A 19,082-nucleotide genomic window follows, 5' to 3' on the forward strand; every position below is an offset into this window, starting at 1 on the left:
TACAACTTCACACTGTATCGCTTCATTTGAGTAAACAATCTTGTCGTGACCCCAGTATACATTTCATGCTAAGAGAACCATGTTACCTTATTTACAATTACCACCTCTTTTTGAGCTAAGCAAATGAGAGCTGACCTATGGAATATACAATAAACCTTTTACTCTTCCTTTATAATAGTCATGTGGCCAGATGTTTATTGGTGGGGCTGGCACTACCCCTCAATTCCTCACCCATATTACCCCATTCTAATCATCCCAATGTATTTTTTCATCCAAAATCGATAACATAACATATAGGGGACTACAATGCCCGCTAACGGAGACCGAACTGGAATCAGCTTCGTGCGAAACAGAAGTGAGGGAAAGCTCGCCCTGCAGAATGGAATGCTGCAGCTTTAAGAAGAGGTGGTCTGCGGGGTTTCCTTGCGTCAACACCATCGATTTGGAACAGTCTCCTACTGTTCGCCTTTTTCCCCATTTTGGAGCAGGAAACATTCCCACGCTTAAAAATAGCGCGATATATTCCTAATAAACAGCGGGCTTCTTCTCTTCTTCTCATCTGAAATCCACCAAAACTGAGGCAAAATCCAAGTGACTGCTCTGAGCAGCTGTGTGGCCTGGAGTTCGCTGGGGAAGCGGCTTCCTGCAGCCCCTATTCATCACCTGCTTCAAAGGCAGCCTCGCTGCTCTAGTGTGCAGGCCAGGTAGGGTGCCATTGTGCGCAGCCTGGGAGGATTAGTATCAAAGCTGCGGCGAGCAGGCCTTGGGGCCCGGGCTGCCATTCACTCCTAGCAGGAAGAGGCTAAGACCGGCCAAGGTCACGAGATCCAGTGTGCGGGGGACTGGGAACGGGGCCTGAGAATAGAAAGCGTCTTATGAAATCATGGCACAAGCTTGCAGCCCAGCAGGTGCTCCCGAAACACGGACATCTGTTTTTATTGCTGGACGGAGCCGACAATGAGATAATCGAGCCTTCTTTTTCAAATCATATTTAATGCTGGGGAGGTCACGCGGCCCAAGACAACAGAAGGTTACTGACCACAATATTGTGTTCAATTTAGCTAGCTTCTGTTTGGTAATTAAGGAAGAAATTCGTAAGGTTTGCTTCTTTCCTGCATAAAAAAAGAAGAAAAGAGCCTACTGGTGTGGTTTTCTTTACCATTTCTAATCTCTTCTGCTACCGATGAGCAACTTAATACCTTGAATGCACATGGTGCAACATAAGGAATGATATGTGGGATTGAGGAGACTGGGCAAAGACATTGGTTTCGCAGTTAGCAAATTTTCTTATTTGCTGCACAATTTTTTTGAATTTTGGGGCGAATCCATTCGAGATGTGCGCCGCCTCAAACAGGTGAGGTAACAGTGATGCAAAAATGATGGTTGGTTGGTGAAGGGATATTACGCGCTGCGAACGTTGTCATGACGACAAGGATGAGCAATTGATGAACTGTCTCCTCATTATCCAATCAGATCGTGGAGCTGAAGCTGGAGCATGAGCAGACGGAGGCACACCTATTCCAGCAGCACAACAAGGAGAAGGACTGCCTGGTCCAAGATCATGCACGGGAAATTGAGAAACTGGAGAAGCAGATGGGCGATACCATGCTGGAAAATGAGGAAAAGGCGCAGGAGCAACGAATGCAAGATGCACAGGTAAACCGATCATTGGTATCTTAAAGGCGCTAGCGGGAAAAATTGAAATACATACACATGTGATGGCGCGCACTGTAAAAATATTTATGTTGCTTATGCTCCGCGATTGGTGCGAAATTGTCATGTACATGCAGTGTCTTGCTGATTTCTCTTCCCTTCTGGAACATGGTGCACTCAAGCTTAAAAGTGCAGAAACCACAGGCTGCCAGATTAAAAATCCCATGGTGCGCCATAACTCGGCCTTCTATTTATAATCTCGCCTCGTTTTCTTTCATGATGGATTTCAGGGTCTTTTCCATGGAAAAAAAGAGATCCTGTCACTCCTCCCTCACCAACCCCTCCCTCCCTTACCATTTGCCTCCTTCCTCAGGATGTGCATTCCACCCCTACCCCCCCTTCATCGGCGCTCGGCAGGTAGCCATTGCTATCTGCTTTTTAGAAATGACCAAATTGTATTTTTTTGTTGTCATTTTCCCCTTTAAATTTTCTTTTTTATCAGATTGCATCTGTCTGAGAAAACCATGTTCAGATTGAGACCGTTCCACTTGGGGGTTGTGATTTTCTCTTGCACACATACACAAAGGTGAAGGTTCTTCCTCCCCATCCTGTCTCTGTATAGGCACGGCTGGACGCCATTTGTCAGAATAACCTCCAGCTGTGGCTGCATTTGGCTCTTCAAAGTTCTGGATCAAATCTGCACTGTCAGCATGGAAAGCGATCTTTATTGGGTTACCAACGAAAACATAATCTTTTGTGTGTTTTTACATATTGTTTTTAAAAGCGTTTGATACTTGGGTGTAAGCGCACAAATAAGAGGCCTGCTAACCAGTAAGCGCAAGTCGCTCATAAAAAGAATAATCTTTATCTTTACAAAATGTTGCCATTTTCTTTTAGGTTCTGTAAGCCTTTGTCTTAAAACAAGTAACTTGTTGTTTTTTTCGGCAACAGAAACATTGAAATTTAGCAACATATGAATTATTTATTGCGTACTAGCGGATCTCTCTTTCTTGCATATTATACATCTTTGCAAACCCTAACTGTTGTGGCAGTGTCAACAATGCTCCCATTTTGTTCCAGCCATCCCAAGAAATTATCTATTTACCATATTTTTGTGTGTCTTGGTGAGCATAGAGAAGATGGTAGCATTATATTAAAATCATGCCTTTAACAACATCTATTCGGAATTCGGGTGAGTGCTGGTTTTTGGTAAGAAAGGGCTCAGACATTTGTTACTCAGGTTAACACAGGGTTCTTACTAAGTCAATCTTTGACTCCTCCTACCAGATGAATGCAGCCTTCTATCAATTTTAATACGGAGCATGCTCACACTCGAACAAATCTTTTATTTGACGACAGGGTGAACAAAATCTCCACCTGTATAACTCAATTACGTTCTTAACAAATATAGTCTGCTCTATAGTATGCACAGCAAATGAAAAAATAGGACAGGGTTGTATGACGTGCTGTTATCCTACGAAACATGTTAGTGAATGAAGATATGATTGCTAAATCTGTTGCGCTCATGCTTACAACTTTCCTGTGATTGGACGAGCATTTGGAGCGTCAATAACATTTTTCTTGACTTGTCCTACGAAATCACTACTTTGTTGGTTGATGCAATTTTAGGAGAGCAAATAAAGAAAACTATCCAGCGGTCCTTGTGTAAGTATAGCTAGCTGTCAATTAGTTGCATATTTGTTTTTTTGATAATTACAATTCAGATCAGTTATCACATCTTGCATTCTAAAGTAATTTGGAGTGAGTTCTGTGAAATCCTTGATCATCTACATATGTCTGACAAATTAGAAGTGTGTTATAAAATAAAATGTAACAGGCCTGCTCCATTTATGCGGCTGGAATCTGAAACAATATCCACGTAGCCATCAGAATATGTGACGTTACAACGCGATCATTTAGATCACGGTATGTTACATCGCGGATATTACAACGACTTGCGCTAGAGACCCTGGACTTAGGAATAGTATGATTTACTATTCCAACTCCAGTGTTTGTAACAGTAGAAAAAGGTGTTGGAATAGTAAATCATACGATTCCTTAGTGTAGAGCGCCATCCAGCGCAAGTCGTTGTAATGATCGCGATGTAAATGTATCGCGGTGTAACAATATCGTTGTAAAGGTTGTTCGCCAGCCATCAGGGCAGCCTCAACCGTGCTTCAGTTTAAGCAAGAGCTGAAGACTCGCCTCTTTGAAGAACACAGCATCACAAGAATCCATCAGTTCTCTTCAACTCTCAGACACCAACTTCCCCAGCAACCACTCACTCACTGACTGTACAGTGTTGTATTGCCTTGTGACTAGGTTTGTGCTGCCCAAATATGGCATACATACACACTGCTCTCAGTGCTCATAGTTCTCATTACTTATTCTGCTTATTGTTGTTTATTGCTGCGCCAGTCGTTACCTCATAAATTGTCGTCCTCATTATTGCATACTGTGTTTTTTTCTGAGCTAAAAAGGTGCAATTGCCAATCATTTATGCCAAAAGAAATAGGGCTGCATAGCACACACTCAGCCTCACAAAGATGGTGCCCATGATCAGCAAAGGTTAGCAGACCTGCAGCTGATCCTCATCAGATGGCCCTCAGCAAAATGCTCAGCACAGCGCAGACCACCAGGAAAGGTAAAGAAATTGACCATCCATTTGAAAAAGCACCTAATGCCAATTGATATGATGTGATTTAAGTCAGAGCTACTATATTTTCTACTTCAGCCTTTCAAACATACGCCTACAGCTATTTCAGAGACATTGCAAAAGTCTTTGAACTATATTTGTGAATAAAACAAAACACTCCAGAACCTGAATATTAATTAAAAGTACCTTTAACGGCTTTTACATTTGGGAATGGAGGACAGCACTATAGTTTAAGGCTACAGAAAGCACGTAACTTGCGCAATAGCTGACAAGTTCCAAAGAAGGTAAAATTATCCCATGTTTTCAAAGCCATCCTGATCTCGGCCAACGAAGGATCAATTTCATCCTTGATTCAATGAGTAAAGTTGGGAGCTAACAGCCATTGCCATGGATGCTTGTATCTTGACTTTGAGATTCCTAACGTTGCTGGTGACTGCTTTTCTTCTCTTGCCTGCCCTTAACTTCTGCCTACAGTGGCTTCCAAGTAGGTAGTGTAGAAAGGTTGCCCCGCTTCCATACATTCTTAGGACGTGGTGGTCCTCAAAGCTCTGACTTTGGCCAAAAGCTTTTTCTTAGTCTGCACACAGCTTTGCCTCAATTCCATAACATTTATTTCTAGATTGATGTCTCAAAGATAATATTATCCGTTGCTACTTTTTATGGCACCATCAAGAACTACCTATGACATTATGTGGCCATCCTGGAAAAAGTGCCGCTCTTTAGAGTCATTTTGAAGGTTCTCTCTGACCTTTCTCTTTTCCCCTCCGTACTGTTGTTCCTCTCCCATTCCCTGTTACTCCATTCTCTCTAATTCTTTCAGAATCCTTTTTGATTTACCACTTTCCTTTGATGATCACATTTCTTAGGTATCATTATGCCTTCTTAAACAATATAACGGGTGATGTGTTGAATGTATTTATTTTTATGTTTTTTAAGACAACTTTACTGTACCAAAGGCTTTCAAGGAGCAGACGGTGTACTACACAAATACTACGTGTATTTATATATATATATATATATATAGTGCTTATATATATAGTGTTTCTCTAATTCTGTATACGAAATATTGCTGTTCATTGTGGAGACATTTATGCAATTCAATAATCAGTCTTTTTACAAGGCATTGGCACTACTCTATCGACCTCCTGGAGTAAAGTGCAGAATTTGCAGGGGCAATAATGTTTCAGTTATTTCCTGAATTGGGGGAGAGGTGTAAACACCTATAGTTGCAATAGAAAATAGTTTTAGATTTCAGTTTATGTCATGAGAACTTATGTTTGTGAGTTTTTTTATTTTGGCTCTCTGGTCGATGGAATAGCTGTGGTTTATGTTTTTGGCCACCGGAGTTATAATTTGTTGCCAAATTAGTCTGGGTTTCTTAGATACAACGTGTGGTAAATATTTCACAAAGTCTTCAACTTGATGCAGGTACTGAGGTGGTGCCTGCATCAAGAACTTTTAGGAGAACGTGGTCCAGCGCTTCCGAAAGCGGGATTATAAAATTGTATCAAGAGTTATTACTCCATGCATTGGCAGCTATGAGCTGAACACATGGCAGTCTAATCAATAATCTATATTGATTGGTCAAGTAATGTAGGCCTTAAAAAAAGTAACCAGCATTGTACGCGCACACAAATAAACCACCTTTGCTCGATAACGGTAGGTTACGTGAGTAAACACTCTTTTGAGGCCTTTCAATTTGTAAAAGCCCTATTTAACCAGGCTTGAAATCTGATCGTTCTTTTAGAGAAAAAGAGAAGGGCAGACAGGAGCCCAAAGTTTCTAGACAGATCAGCTGAATATTGGAATGCGAGTATTTTCCAAAAAGTAATATTTATGTCAAGTCTGGATTTAATTTAAGACATCTTATATCCAAAGTGGGTTTAACTTTGTTGAGGGATAACATTGAAAATGTAATCTTGATTTCTTTCTTCAGACCCAGATGTCCACCGCTCGAGCTAAGATATTTATTCTTCCCCAAAATGGTTCTGCCTGAGTTCCTTTGTGTGTCTGGCCTTCCTACGCCATTTCTCCTGTGATATGTCACTGGTGTTGGCTTCCCCGTTCCGCAGTTCTTTCCCCCTATGTCAGGCCTGAATTGGCTTTCTTTGCTTTACAATTTCCAAACCTTTGTATTAGTCAAGCAAATATAGGTTAAATGTCTTATCCTGGTTTTCAGATAAGGGAGAAATTCCAATGAAAAAATGGCACACCACATATACTTTCAGAGTCATGCTAAGGCCTTTTTGACGTGACATGGTAATAGTAATGTGTTCCTGTCAACGTTTTTGCATGAATGATTAGTTGTCTCTGTTCGGGTTTACTTTGTGCTTGTATTCTTGCTCTACTTCACTAGCTAAATATCTGCCTCTGATCAACTGGTCGTTCTCTTAAAGGAAAGAGATCTAATCTATGTGTACTGTACTGTTGCATTTGTAGTGTGCTTTCATGCCCTTTCAAGAGCCCTAAGCACTTTCTGCTTGGTTGATGCATGGTTTGTTGTGCATGATCAAGTTGAGGTGTGTCCATTCAGTAGTATATTTTGGTCTTGTGCATGAGCCTTTGTGATGTGCTCCATACCTGTTGCTATAGAATGTATCAGATTTTAGAAGTGAGGAGGGATGAGAAAGCAGTGTGAGGGAGAGATTTGCAGATTGTGGATTAAGACCTTTATAGGTTTTTAAGTCTTGTTTTGGGGATAACCTGGTCATTGTTCCGTTTCTGATTTCTAGGTGAGAGCTCATGATCCTTATTTTCTCTGGTAGCCTGTTCCAGAGTTTATTTGATATCCTTCTACCATCAAAGACCAGAGAGATGGTCTCCTAATATCGAATCAGTGAATGCATCTTTCATTAAAAGGTCACCAGTGCCAAAAGGGACTGAAAGAAGCCCATCTGGGCATTTCTTTCATGTTTACCAATTTCTTCTGTAAGGAGATTCTGGTTACCTCATGATGCCCAATTACAACAGCGTAACTTTGGTATCATGTTTGACTTTTCATTTGCTGTCTCTATCCACATTTCTTAGTTTCACCATGTCATCCTCTTCTCTCACGAACATCCACCCCAAAAGGCCGTATTTTTATATGCTGCCTAAAATTCACAAGGAGACACAGCCACCACAAGGGAGGCCAATCGTGTCGGGGAACAATTCAATCTTGGAACCTTTATCATAATGTTGTGATTTTTATCTGAAACCACTAGTACAGAAATTACCATCATATTTACAAGATACCCTAGACATCCTGAATTGCTTGAAGGAGATGCCCTTTGACCCCACCAATGAATTTCTTCTGGGTCTGGACATAATGGCGTTATATACAAACATCCCCCAGAGGTAAACCCTCAGGGTATTGGAGGACATCCTTTTTGAGGAAGATTGGGGATACCAGACACCCCAAGATTTTGTGCTGAGTCTAGCGGAACTGGCTTTGACCAGAAACTTCTTTGAATATGAGGGGACACTCTACTTGCAGACCCACAGGACCTCAGTGGGCAGCACCTTTGCCCCGAGCCTGGCGGGTCTGTATGTGGGACCACTGGAGAAAAAGGAGATCTATGACCCAGGATGCATTTGCGATACCAAAGGGGATGATGGACGAAGCGCTTGAGCAAATCAAAGACTCACCCCCAGTCAACTGATCTGGGTTTAATCCATCATCATTCTTTAGCTCACTCCACCACCCCAGTTCAGACATGGCCATATGCAAATCATTCTGACCCTGTGCTTCATGGGAACAGTCCAGCCAGAACTGCAAAACCATGTCTTCCCTGGACCGGAAAAAAGCATCCTGGGACCGGTTTCGGGTTCATAACCCTCATCAGCCAGGCTATCTTGAATCCAGTGGCAAAGTGAGCAAGGAAACATAAGACTGTGGAGACGCTACATCGACGATGTATTGGTGATTTGGAAGGTTGATGAGGAGTCAGTATAACAATTTCTGGTCTGGCTAAATCAAAGGAATCCACTGCTCCATTTTACGTCCACTGTGACCAGAACAGGGCTTCTGTTTTTGGACCTCATCATTAAACCTAAAGAGGGAATACTACCCACCCGAGTCTTCCATAAGCCCACAGACAAGAACGCATTGCTTGCCTTCGATAGCTTCCATCCGAAGTCCTTGAAGGAAAACTTACCCGTGGGCCAATTTTTCCGGTTGCTCCGCAACTGTACAGAGAAAACCACCTTCAAAGAAGAGGCAACTGTTCTTACACAGAAATTGTTCCAACGGAGATACCCAGAACGGACCATCACGAAAGCGCGCAAAAGGGCAATCAACGCGAACAGGGACAACCTTGTGGAAAAAAGACCCAATCCAGAGACGAATAAACCGGTTTGCATGACTACCTTTAATACAGCCTCCCACCAAATTCGGCAGGTGATTCTGAAACACTGGAGTATATTCAATTCCCAGGGACTGAATATTGAGAAACCTCTGTTTTCATTTAAAAGAACTACCAACCTAAAGGACCTACTTATACACACGAGACCAGGAGGAACACCACAAAGAAGAACAGGAGTACAAGGTTTCCTACCACCAATACAAGGACATTCCCGATGCGGATCCTGTAATGTGTGCCACCTAACAGACAACACAAAATCCATCAACATAGGATTAACCTACCCCTGGGAACAAAGAACGCAGACAAATTGCAACACAGATAACGTGATTTATTTAATCACCTGTCCTTGCGGTAAACAGTGTGTGGGAATGACTACCAGGAAAGTGAAAACGCATATCATGGAACATCGAAGTACGATAAGATGTATGAGATCAAACACAAAATTAACAACTCACTACCTGGAGAAACACCATACTCCAGAAGAGATGACCTGGACAGTTATAGAAAAACCAACCCTAGCAGCCTGGATAGGGGTTAAATCAAAGGCTCTTTTCCGTAGAGAGCAGAGATGGGTGTATAGGCTCAAGAGTCATATAACAGGCCTCAACGAAGACATTCCATGGCACTCTCTGAACAGATAAGGGTTGCAGGAGAAGGAAGTCAGCTTACAGGAACAAATCTGAAACTTAGGTTCCATTACTGTACATCCTGATAATACAGACTGGGGTCGAGAGATTTGGTATTAATCACATGGATGCCACCTTGGAATCAGGGGAATTTTTGACAGGAAGTGGCGAATAAAGAGAGGATCGCATTCATGCATACAACTGACCAAAAGTATGGTCTATCCGCACCTACCCCGTGTAAAAATATGACCATTACCTCTCGCAATGAACAAGGTATACTAAAAAGTGTTACATGCACTTGAAAAACTAGGCATAAGAGACACCATGGCGGGTGCAATCGATTTCAAAACTGTTTGGGTGAATAGGTTGGCTAGTCTTCATAACAACGTCTGATGGATGCACAGAGTATGTTTCCGCGTAAATATGACCCCTAGAACCACTAATCCTTTATAAGGTATGCAGGGTTTGACAAAATGCATTGCACTTTAAAATATTGGGCACTTGAGACACCAATGCAGCTGTAATCTGAACCAAGGCAGGAATAATCGATTTCAAACTGTTCTGGTCCAAAGTTTGGCCAGTCTGCACAACCATATCTGATGGATACACAGAGTATGTGTCCGCGTAAATATGACCTCTAGAACCACTAAATTGTTGTAGTGTATATAGGGTTTGACAAAATGTGTTGCATTATAATATTGGGCACATGAGACACCAAGGCGGCTGTAATCAATTTTCAAACTGCTCTGATGCAATTCATAGCGAGTCTCCATGACAACGCATCACAGATACACTGAGTATGTGCTGGCACTTCCCTTACGCCTATTTACGTGCCTTCACGCTCACCCACGTGACCACGCATCACATGTGACGCCCCGTTACGGACCCGGAAGCAATCTGGGAGGTAACGAGAATAAACACGTTTAAAAGGTGCCCATAGCTCGGAACCCCCGCACTTCTACACGGCGGAGGAGGCGAGCATGGAATATGGGGAGGAGTACCACCTTTGATGTAGTAAGGAGTCAAGGGGGGTTGGAGCATACGATAACCAGAGCAACCGGTACAGACCGGGAAAAGGGGCTTGTACCTGCTACTCTGAGGGGCACTGTTACCGCTTGAGCTGACCCAGCACTTGATTCTCATCTGGATCGTAATGGGGTGAATGTAAATTAGATAAAGTGTCAGCACCACAATTATGGCACATGATCCCGCCTGCAATCACCTATCATTATAACATATATGAATGTGCAGGGGTGATCGGTCATGAAGTTATAAGACAATAAAAATATACGACGTCTATCAACGGGCCTTGCGAAGAAGCCATGCTTCTATTTTTAAGATCACAGCGAGGCACGGCCGGATGCATAAGGGGGCTGACAATGAGATCATATCACCCATAATGTTATATTTTCAATGGATTATGTAATTGGAATGAGTGCATTGTTTTTTTTTTCTCCCGTCTTCCTGTAACCTCATAGAGTGTGACTACAAGGGGTCTCTCCTGGCCCACCACCATTTTGAGCTTTACTCAGGTGTAAACTCGGTGAGTATTGTACACCGAAGGGGCATTCTGAGTGAAGAATATAACAAGTATGGGAAATATGATCAGTTTGTGAGTCTCGTTGGGCGAATAAACCAGATATTTCCGCAATTTTGGACAGAAAGAAAACGGAAATAAGAATGTTTTGAACTTAATCAAGGTAACTCTGGGCACGTAAAGAGGTCTCGTAGGGGCCCGGGTTTCTGGAGTAATGTTGTGACACGTGCAGTATAAAAGGTTTTTTCAAGAAACTGTATTGCAATATATACAATACCTTGATATCAATACCAGCCTAACGTTAGGACTACTTACCTTTTATCTTCTTTCTTTGTAGTATATCCCAAGGTGGTAATTCCTCAGAGTAAGATTTAGGATACAATTACCCACAACCTCGATTGGAGGATTGGGTACCACCACAGGCACTGGGACCGGGAGTGTCCTGATGAAGGCCGACATGACCATAAGATTGGGCACATGGTAAAGACCAGAACATGTTGACCACCGGGCAGTAAGGCGCACATTATAACTCCCTAGCACCACCATTCTTTCACTTTTTTAACCCTGACCGGGGGATCCAGGAATAAAATAGATTTAGGGATACCTCTGAGTTAGTTTTAATATCACCACTCTGCACCTTCACCTCCACTGTTCCCAGTCACAATTTGGAAAGACTGATTTCTTCTTTTCCTCATGTTGTGTTTGTCTTCCCCTAACCTATTGCTCCACCCTAGGGGTTGGCTGCCCTATGATGAAGCATGTCACACTTCGGTGTGAGTGAGGGCAGTATTAAAACACATAGCACGTTTCCACATTATATCACAACACCACGTGCCTTCACTCCCTACTCCTCATAGTGTGTTTAATCATCTGCTCTCTACCATCTATAATACCCATTTCATGTACCCTCTGGAGCTATTTAACTCCCTGCTCAGATGCTCCTTTTCCATCCCAGTAGCCATCCATTGCCTTCACCAATCCTTTTGTAAGCGAGAGACACACGATTGAAGCCCTGTTCAAGTATAATACCAATGCAGAAATGCAGTAGCTCACTGTAAAAGAGAATTAAGTAAAAAAAATCAAGGTGCAGGCCATGGTATGAGACCATCCGAGGCCATCCGTTTCCTGCAGGTGCAGCACGGCTTGAACCTTATAGTCTTTGGGCAAGACCCTGAACACCTCAACTGTCTGGTGGCTGAGTGTATCTGGAAACATTTTTCAGCCATTGCTCCCACTCACTAAGAGCTGGCGTCATTGAACTCCTCAACAGCCCTATCCACCTCTAGAAGTGTTGACTTGAAGCAGAATGTAGACTCCTCCCCATGTGCTGATATCAGTCCCCTTTTTTGCAAGCACTTTGACGTTGACTCCCGAACTGTTGTTGGTGTTTCGCGCCAAAACTTTTCTTTTCTACAGTGTGCTAAGAATATATCTCACCCATATCCCATCCCTTATTTTTGGGTTGGTGTTAAAAAAAAGCACCCCACCACCCTCAATTTCAACTTCAGGATGAAAACCATACGCAGCTAAAATGTAGGGTTCACTGGTTGAAGAATAACATTAGTGTAAGTATGTATTACATTATGATATTTTCTGACATATACTTTTCACTGCAGATTTATCACCTTTTAAATATTCCTCAAGCGTCACACTGGATCTGGAAACTTTCAGCAGTACCTCTGCGTTTTGGTGGACGGCATCGTGTGGCTCCACGCCATCAGCGCTCCACTCCAGAAGTTAAACGCCGAACTACATATAGTCAGCACTTGCACATGCTGATGTTGGTTCCTTTCTTTCAGTGTTAACACATGCGATTCCAGAGCTGTCTCTTGTTTTTTTTTTTTTTTTTTAAACCATATTTTATTGGTATTTAAATAGTGTCAATACATACAGTCATTTGTACGTTCGGAACTAGTTTCAGGTGTACACACCGTGTCGGTAATATTCTCTGCTATGCCGTCATCAATAATCCCATAACAACAAACTATTCCCCCTCCCCCTTCAGTTGCATGCTAACAGACAGCTTGTGGTGACCACATGTTATCGGGTGGTCGCGTGCGAGGTCCCTAGGGATTGTGTCCTATCCTGCTATACCTTCTAGCTGTGTGAAGCTGGTTGTCCCTCTTGCCCTCGGTCAGGGTCTTGTTCGGCCTCCCTAAGGAGTGCCCGCCCCTCTAAGAGTGTCTTGGTCAGCCACCACCAGTTCACCTACAAGGTCTTGCCAGGCCCTGGCCCTCTCCATCTTGCCTATTCCCCGGCTGGCCTCTCGAAGTAGCAATCTATCTTCTGCTCCCACCCATCTCTCGAGCTCTCTTCTCCAGGTGATAATCCTCGGCCTTTCCGGTGCTTTCCAGTTCCTGGCTATCTCCCTCTTGGCCAAGACATAGGCAAGATCCTGAAACTTTCCTGTTACTTTATTTTTGGCCGTGTGAGGAAACCACCCTAAGAGGAAGTGTGGGGTCTGTGGAAGCTCTTTGTCAATCAGGTCACCTATTACCTGCCGAATTTCCCCCCAGAAAGTTTGCAATAGTGGGCAGTTTCAGAACATATGGAGTATGTGCGCCTCTCTTTCTCCGCACCTCGGGCAGGCCATGGATTCCGCACCAAAGTACCTCCTGATGCGAACCGGCATTAGATATGCCCTATGCAGCACATAGTAGTTAATTAATTTGAATCGCGCATTCCTAGATGCTTTCGAGGTACGTTCTAGGATTTTCTCCCAGTCCCTCACTGGTATCTGTTTACCTAGGTCTTCCTCTCACTGTGCTCGCAAGTGCTCTAACTGCTTTTGCATATCCCGCCGTATTGCCTTATAGAGGCAGGACACCGTCTTAATTCTTCCTGCTGACAGCGCAACGTACCTGCATCCCGCCAGTGCTCGCGGCTCTGCATCGCCAACCCTCCAATGCATCCTAATGCTGCGCGTGAGAGCCCTATGCCTCAGGAAGTGTCCCCCAGGTAAGTCATACGCTATCTGCAGGTCTTCAAAGGAAAGTAGCGTGGAGTCACGGTATAGGTCCCCCACTTCTCTTAGTCCTGCCTCAACCCAATCCTCCAGTCCTGCCCAATGTTCCCCCTGTGGGAGATAGCGCAGCATCGTGATTGGTATGTCAGGGGAATAGGGAGTTACAGCGCCCACCTTCCTCAAGTATCTAGTGCAACAGCGCACTATCACCCTGGTTGCAGTTGTATCCACAAACGTGTTGCGACGCACTCTCAGGAGGATTTTCGCCAGTGTCGCAGTGTCTGGTGCGGTTGGACATTGCTCTCGGTCCGGGTTTCGATCCGCTGCCAGCCATTGAATCAGCCAGTATAGTTGTGCAGCTAAATAGTAAGCCTCGAGGTCAGGCACCGCCAGCCCACCCTCCGCTGTGGGGCGTCGCAGCGATGTCACTGCCACTCTCCTTCTGCCTGCTCCGCAAATAAATGACGTGATCATTGAGTCGAGCTCCTTGAACATCGCTCGCGGTATCCACACTGGCAGAGTCCCGAGGTAGTATAGTAAGCTTGGTAATGTTACCATTTTCAGGACTGCCACTCTCCCAGCTACGGACAGTGGGAGTGTTCCCCAAAAGTCCATCGCTGTTTTCGCCGACCTCACTGCCCTCCCTACATTTCCGTCCAATAAATCCACCGCTCTGTGATATATTTTAACTCCCAGGTACTGCAGACAGTTAGGTTCCCACCTTAAGTGTTCCAGTGTAAGCGGCGGGGGAGTATCAGGCGCTAGTGGATATAGGCTGGATTTTTGCCAGTTGACCTGGAGGCCAGACACAGTGCCATATCGGGCTAGCATGTTGCGTGCGCCATGTAATTCACCTGCCGTGTTGCGTAGAAATATCAAGAGATCGTCCGCATATAATGCGAAAAAATGCTGCCTCATGCCTCTCTCCACCCTCTGTCTAGGTCAAATGATCCTCCCAGTGCGCACGCGGGCTGTAGGGGACGTGTGTAGGAGCCGCACCCATGTCAGAAATCCCTCTCCCAGCCCCATCCTGGTCAAGACTTCGTATAAATAGTGCCACTCCAAGCTATCAAACGCCTTCTCTATATCTACTGCGAATACTGCAGCATCTTGTTTATCGTACCCTTCACAGTCCATTACTGCCAGGAGCCGTCTGATGTTGATGGCCGTATTCCGCCCCGGGATAAACCCCGCCTGGTCTTCGTGCACCAGGAGGGACATGTGCGGTAGGAGGCGTGTCGCAACAATTTTACTCAGGATTTTATAGCCCATGTTCAGCATGGACAGTGGTCTGTAAGCCGTATAGTCATGAGGTTCCTTCCCTGGCTTGGGTATGGGGACAATAAGGGCCTCTGGCACTTTCGGGCAGCTCTCCTAGCTCTCGGGCCCCTTGGTACATTGTGACCAGATGGGGGGTCAGCTCGTCCACGTATGTTGCATAAAATTCGGCCGTTAGGCCATCTGTGCCCGGGGCATTGTTTCATGCCATGCCCTTGATAGCAACCCATATCTCCCGCTGTGTGATATCAGCCCCCAGTAATTCTGCCACTGCAGGGTTCATGACCGTCAGCGGCAAGTCAGCCAGGTATTCCCTGATTTCTGCCGGTTCACTGGTGCACGTCGTCGTGTAGAGTTTGGCATAGTAGCGTACAAAGACCTTGTTGATCTTGTCTTGTGTGAAATGTCTGGCCCCCCCATTCATCTTCTATCTCCACCAGGGGGGGAACCCCTACTCACCGGGTTCGTCTGCCATGCCAAGAGCGAACCTGACCTGTCCCTCTCATTGTGAATGCGCTCTAAATATTTCTTATAGTCGAAGCTTCTAAGCTTCTCTGTTTGCTTCGCCTCTTCCTCCTTAGCATCCAGGAGTGCTGACTGCAGCTCTGGGAGCCCTGGTCTCCTGCGTTCCACCTCTCTGAGAGCTGACTCTGTCCCTCTACTTCTCGCATAATAACGCGCCTAACACCCGTAGCACGTGTAATACACTGGCCCCTCAAAACTACCTTGAAAGCATCCCACTCTGTGTTCCGCGATGCAGTCGTGCCCGTGTTGGCTTGAAAATAGTGCGCTATTTCTCCTCTAATCTCCTCTCTAAAGACCTGGTCTTCCAGAGTGTCCGAGAAAAGCCGCCACGTAGGGATCACCGTTGGTGGATGTGCCCATTTCAGGAACAGGATCAGCGGATTATGGTCCGAGATGGTGTGCGCAAGGTATTCTGCACCTGTGACATGGTGCTGAGTATCTACTGAGCAGAGGAAGGCGTCCAAACGTGCGTGCACCTCATGGACCGCTGAGAAGTAGTAATAATCCCTTCCTTGTGGGTTTAGGGTTCGCTATGCATCTGTCAGTCCCCAGCTCTGCCGCCACATATTGAATGCCAGGGAGGCGCGCGCTGCCTGGGAGTTTTGCAATGGGGGTTGGGACCTGTCCAAGAGTATGTCATCCATGCTATTAAAGTCACCCCCTACTATAAGCATACCCGCAAAATACTGTGCTAGTCTGTGGCTCAGTGTCGCAAGGACGGCAGGTTGCTCTACGTTGGGGGCATAGACGCTAATCAAGTTAATCTCTTGACCCTCTAGTCTCCCCTTTACGGTCACATATCGACCATCCGAGTCTACCGTTGAACTTACCAGTTGGAACGGGACCCCGGCTTGAACCCATATTAACGCCCCTCAAGCATAGGCCACATAAGTGGTATAAAAGAGCTGCCCTCTCCACAGTCTGTGTAACGCCTGCCCTTCCTGCTGTGTTAGGTGCGTTTCCTGCAGGAGGGCTATATGGGCTCCTGATATATGAGAGGACCTTGTGGCTTTTTGACATGGTATGCATGCCCCTAATGTTCCAAGTCATACATTTATAGTGTTGTTTGTCAGCCATTGTCAGGTGGTACAGTGGTCTGGCCACCTCCCGGGCTGGGTGGCGCCCTCTGCTCGCCCCCTCACTCAATCCTGTGTGATGCGCTGAACAGTGCAACTCAAGGTTTCAACAATAAACATGTTCCCCAACGCCCACTCCCCAGGATAAGTAGGAACCCACCCCCATTCCAAACTAGTTTAAAATGTCTATAAGTGACTGCTTGCAGTTCAATCAGTCAGTCCCAGGAGGTGGCCACTCGTCGATGCTTTCCCAGTCTCTGCGGCCGCCATCCCCCGCTGTAACCTCAGACACCGCCCCACAGCAGTCTCCCCTCATTTACTCCTGTACCTTAATGTAGAAGCAGGAGCGCCCCACGGCAGTTCAGTTATGTTCATTGCGGTCCCCCGCTCCTCACCACTAGATGATGTCTTCTGCCGTCTGTGGAGTGACAGTTGGAAGTGTCACACACTGCGCCTCAGAATCGCTGGACCCAGCCTCGGAGCCGGTGTCCGCCGCAGCCTCACTGCCCTCCGGAGGGTCCTGATTCCTCGCCCCGCCGCTGATCAGGGCCACCACTTGCATCGCGCTCCGCCGTTCTAGTTGCGCCTCCTCCTGTGAAGGTGCCAGAGTCTCTGTCCCGGTCCACCGGTTCCTGGAGCAGGTTCCTCATCGCCTTCCCTTTGTCGGTCCCGTGCTTGCTCTGCTCCTCCATGTCGGTCTATCCAGTCAGATGCCTCCTGAGGGGTTCTGAAGAACTCCGTGCCCCCGGTCATGGTAACTCGCAGCGTGGCCGGGTACTGCGTCACGTATTTGTAGTTAAGTTGTCGCAGTCTCTGTTTCACATCCCGGTACGATCCCCTCCATCGCTGCACTTCTCGTGAAAAGTCCGGGAAAAAGCGCACCGTGGAGTTATGCACTTGGATGTCGCCTTTGAGTCGCGCCTGGGCCACGATGTGATCCCTGTCCTTGTAGTGAAGGAGTTTCGCTATCAGCTCCCATGGTGGTGCACACGGAAGGGGCGGCTTTGCAGGGAAGCGGTGCGCTCGTTCTAGGGCGACGAAATTCGATAAGCCAGTCGGCGCCACTTCTTCTCTGAGCCACTTTTCAAGGTGGTCCGTCATGTTGTGGCCTTCAATTTTCCCTGGCAGGCTCACAATTCTCAGGTTACATCTGTGTGACCAATTTTCAGCGTCTTCAGCCCTGCCCTCCAGCGCCCGCACTTTAGTTTCGAGCATCGTCCTTCGTTGATGCATGTCTTTGATCGCCGGAATTGCTTCAGTCAGGTCCCCCTCATTTGCCTTGACCCGGTCCGCCAGTTTCTTGTGGTCTTCTCGGAGCAAACCCACGTGTAGGCTCAGAGAGTCAATTTTCCCTTCCAGGCGTTCACTGGATGTGGTGATAGCCTGCAAAATATCCTGCAGTGCGGGGTCTACAGGGTGTTCTGTCCTCATTGAGGCCCTCTTGGTCATGTCTGAAGGCCTGCTCGTTGCGAGTTCGTCTGTCCTCCTCTTTAAGGGGCTTCCCCATGGCGTCTTCCCGCCCTGTGATGCTTCTGGTGCTGCGTGTGCTAATGAGGCGCTGCCAGCCACCTCCGCTGGTTGTGCGCTTGACCGTTCCTGCGGGCACCCCTCAGGAGGTCCCGATATCCCGCCAGCCGTTTGGGGCACCAAAGAGTTCATCCCTCAGATCGCCGTGTTCCCCAGGGGGTTCCAGGCCTCCCCGGTGCGTGGGATATGCAGAGTCCGTTTCTTCACTGGCCCCCGATCAGCTGCTGCAGCCCCTCACGCTGCAGCCCTGCACTGGTGGGATTCGCTGTGGGCACGCATCCAGGTCTTCATGCCCAGGCACAAGGCTTCAGTCCCTTCTCCCGCCGGTCGCCACTTCTGTTGACTGCTGCCCCGCACGGGCTCCAGCCCGTGCAATAGTCTTCGTTTCTGGCCGGGCCTGGGCAGGAGCCCCCAGGAGTCCCCAAGCGCCTCTGCTCTAGAGTGCATGTCCTTTTGGGGCGGCTTAGTACGCGGGGCCCCGTCAATGACCCAGTCCTGTCGCCACTTCCTCCTTCCGAGGCGCCCCAGGGAGCCCCCGGGCACCGCAGGGGTAGGCAATCCAGGCCCCTTTGCACCCTCAAGAGGCGCACGTTGGTACTCCGGTACCTGACGTGGCTCCCACCACGTCCGATGCACCCCGTCCCTTTGTTGCCACCTGGGCATCTAGTTTCGCGTCATTGTGTCTACTAAGGGGGTTCCCAGGCACCGCCGCTGCGCCTCAGTCAATCACAGGAGACACCAGGGCCATAGACCTCTCCGCCCCCCTCCTCAGCTCTTACTTCAAAGGCCACGGAGACCGGACCGTTGTCCAGTGCAGGGGGCTAGAGACGGGTGCTCCAGGCCTTAAGCAGTCCCGCTCCAGCCGCTCCGTCTCAGGCTCAACGATCGCCGAGTAA

The 19,082-nt window shown here is 46.7% G+C and overlaps 1 protein-coding gene across 4 annotated transcripts in view; it reads left to right on the top strand.

Moving 5' to 3' along the window:
* The window catches only part of CEP112 (centrosomal protein 112), a 2,536,355-nt gene that overhangs the window by 1,559,416 nt on the left and 957,857 nt on the right, over positions 1–19,082 (top strand). For all 4 annotated transcript variants that reach the window (XM_085617276.1, XM_085617275.1, XM_085617278.1 and 1 more), the window contains one exon: positions 1,474–1,656. In XM_085617276.1, the coding sequence (XP_085473402.1) occupies positions 1,474–1,656 (183 nt within the window). The remainder of the gene's footprint in view (positions 1–1,473; positions 1,657–19,082) is intronic.

This window comes from Triturus cristatus, chromosome 7 (assembly GCF_964204655.1).
Source record: "Triturus cristatus chromosome 7, aTriCri1.1, whole genome shotgun sequence".
Classification (NCBI taxonomy): Eukaryota; Metazoa; Chordata; class Amphibia; order Caudata; family Salamandridae; genus Triturus; species Triturus cristatus.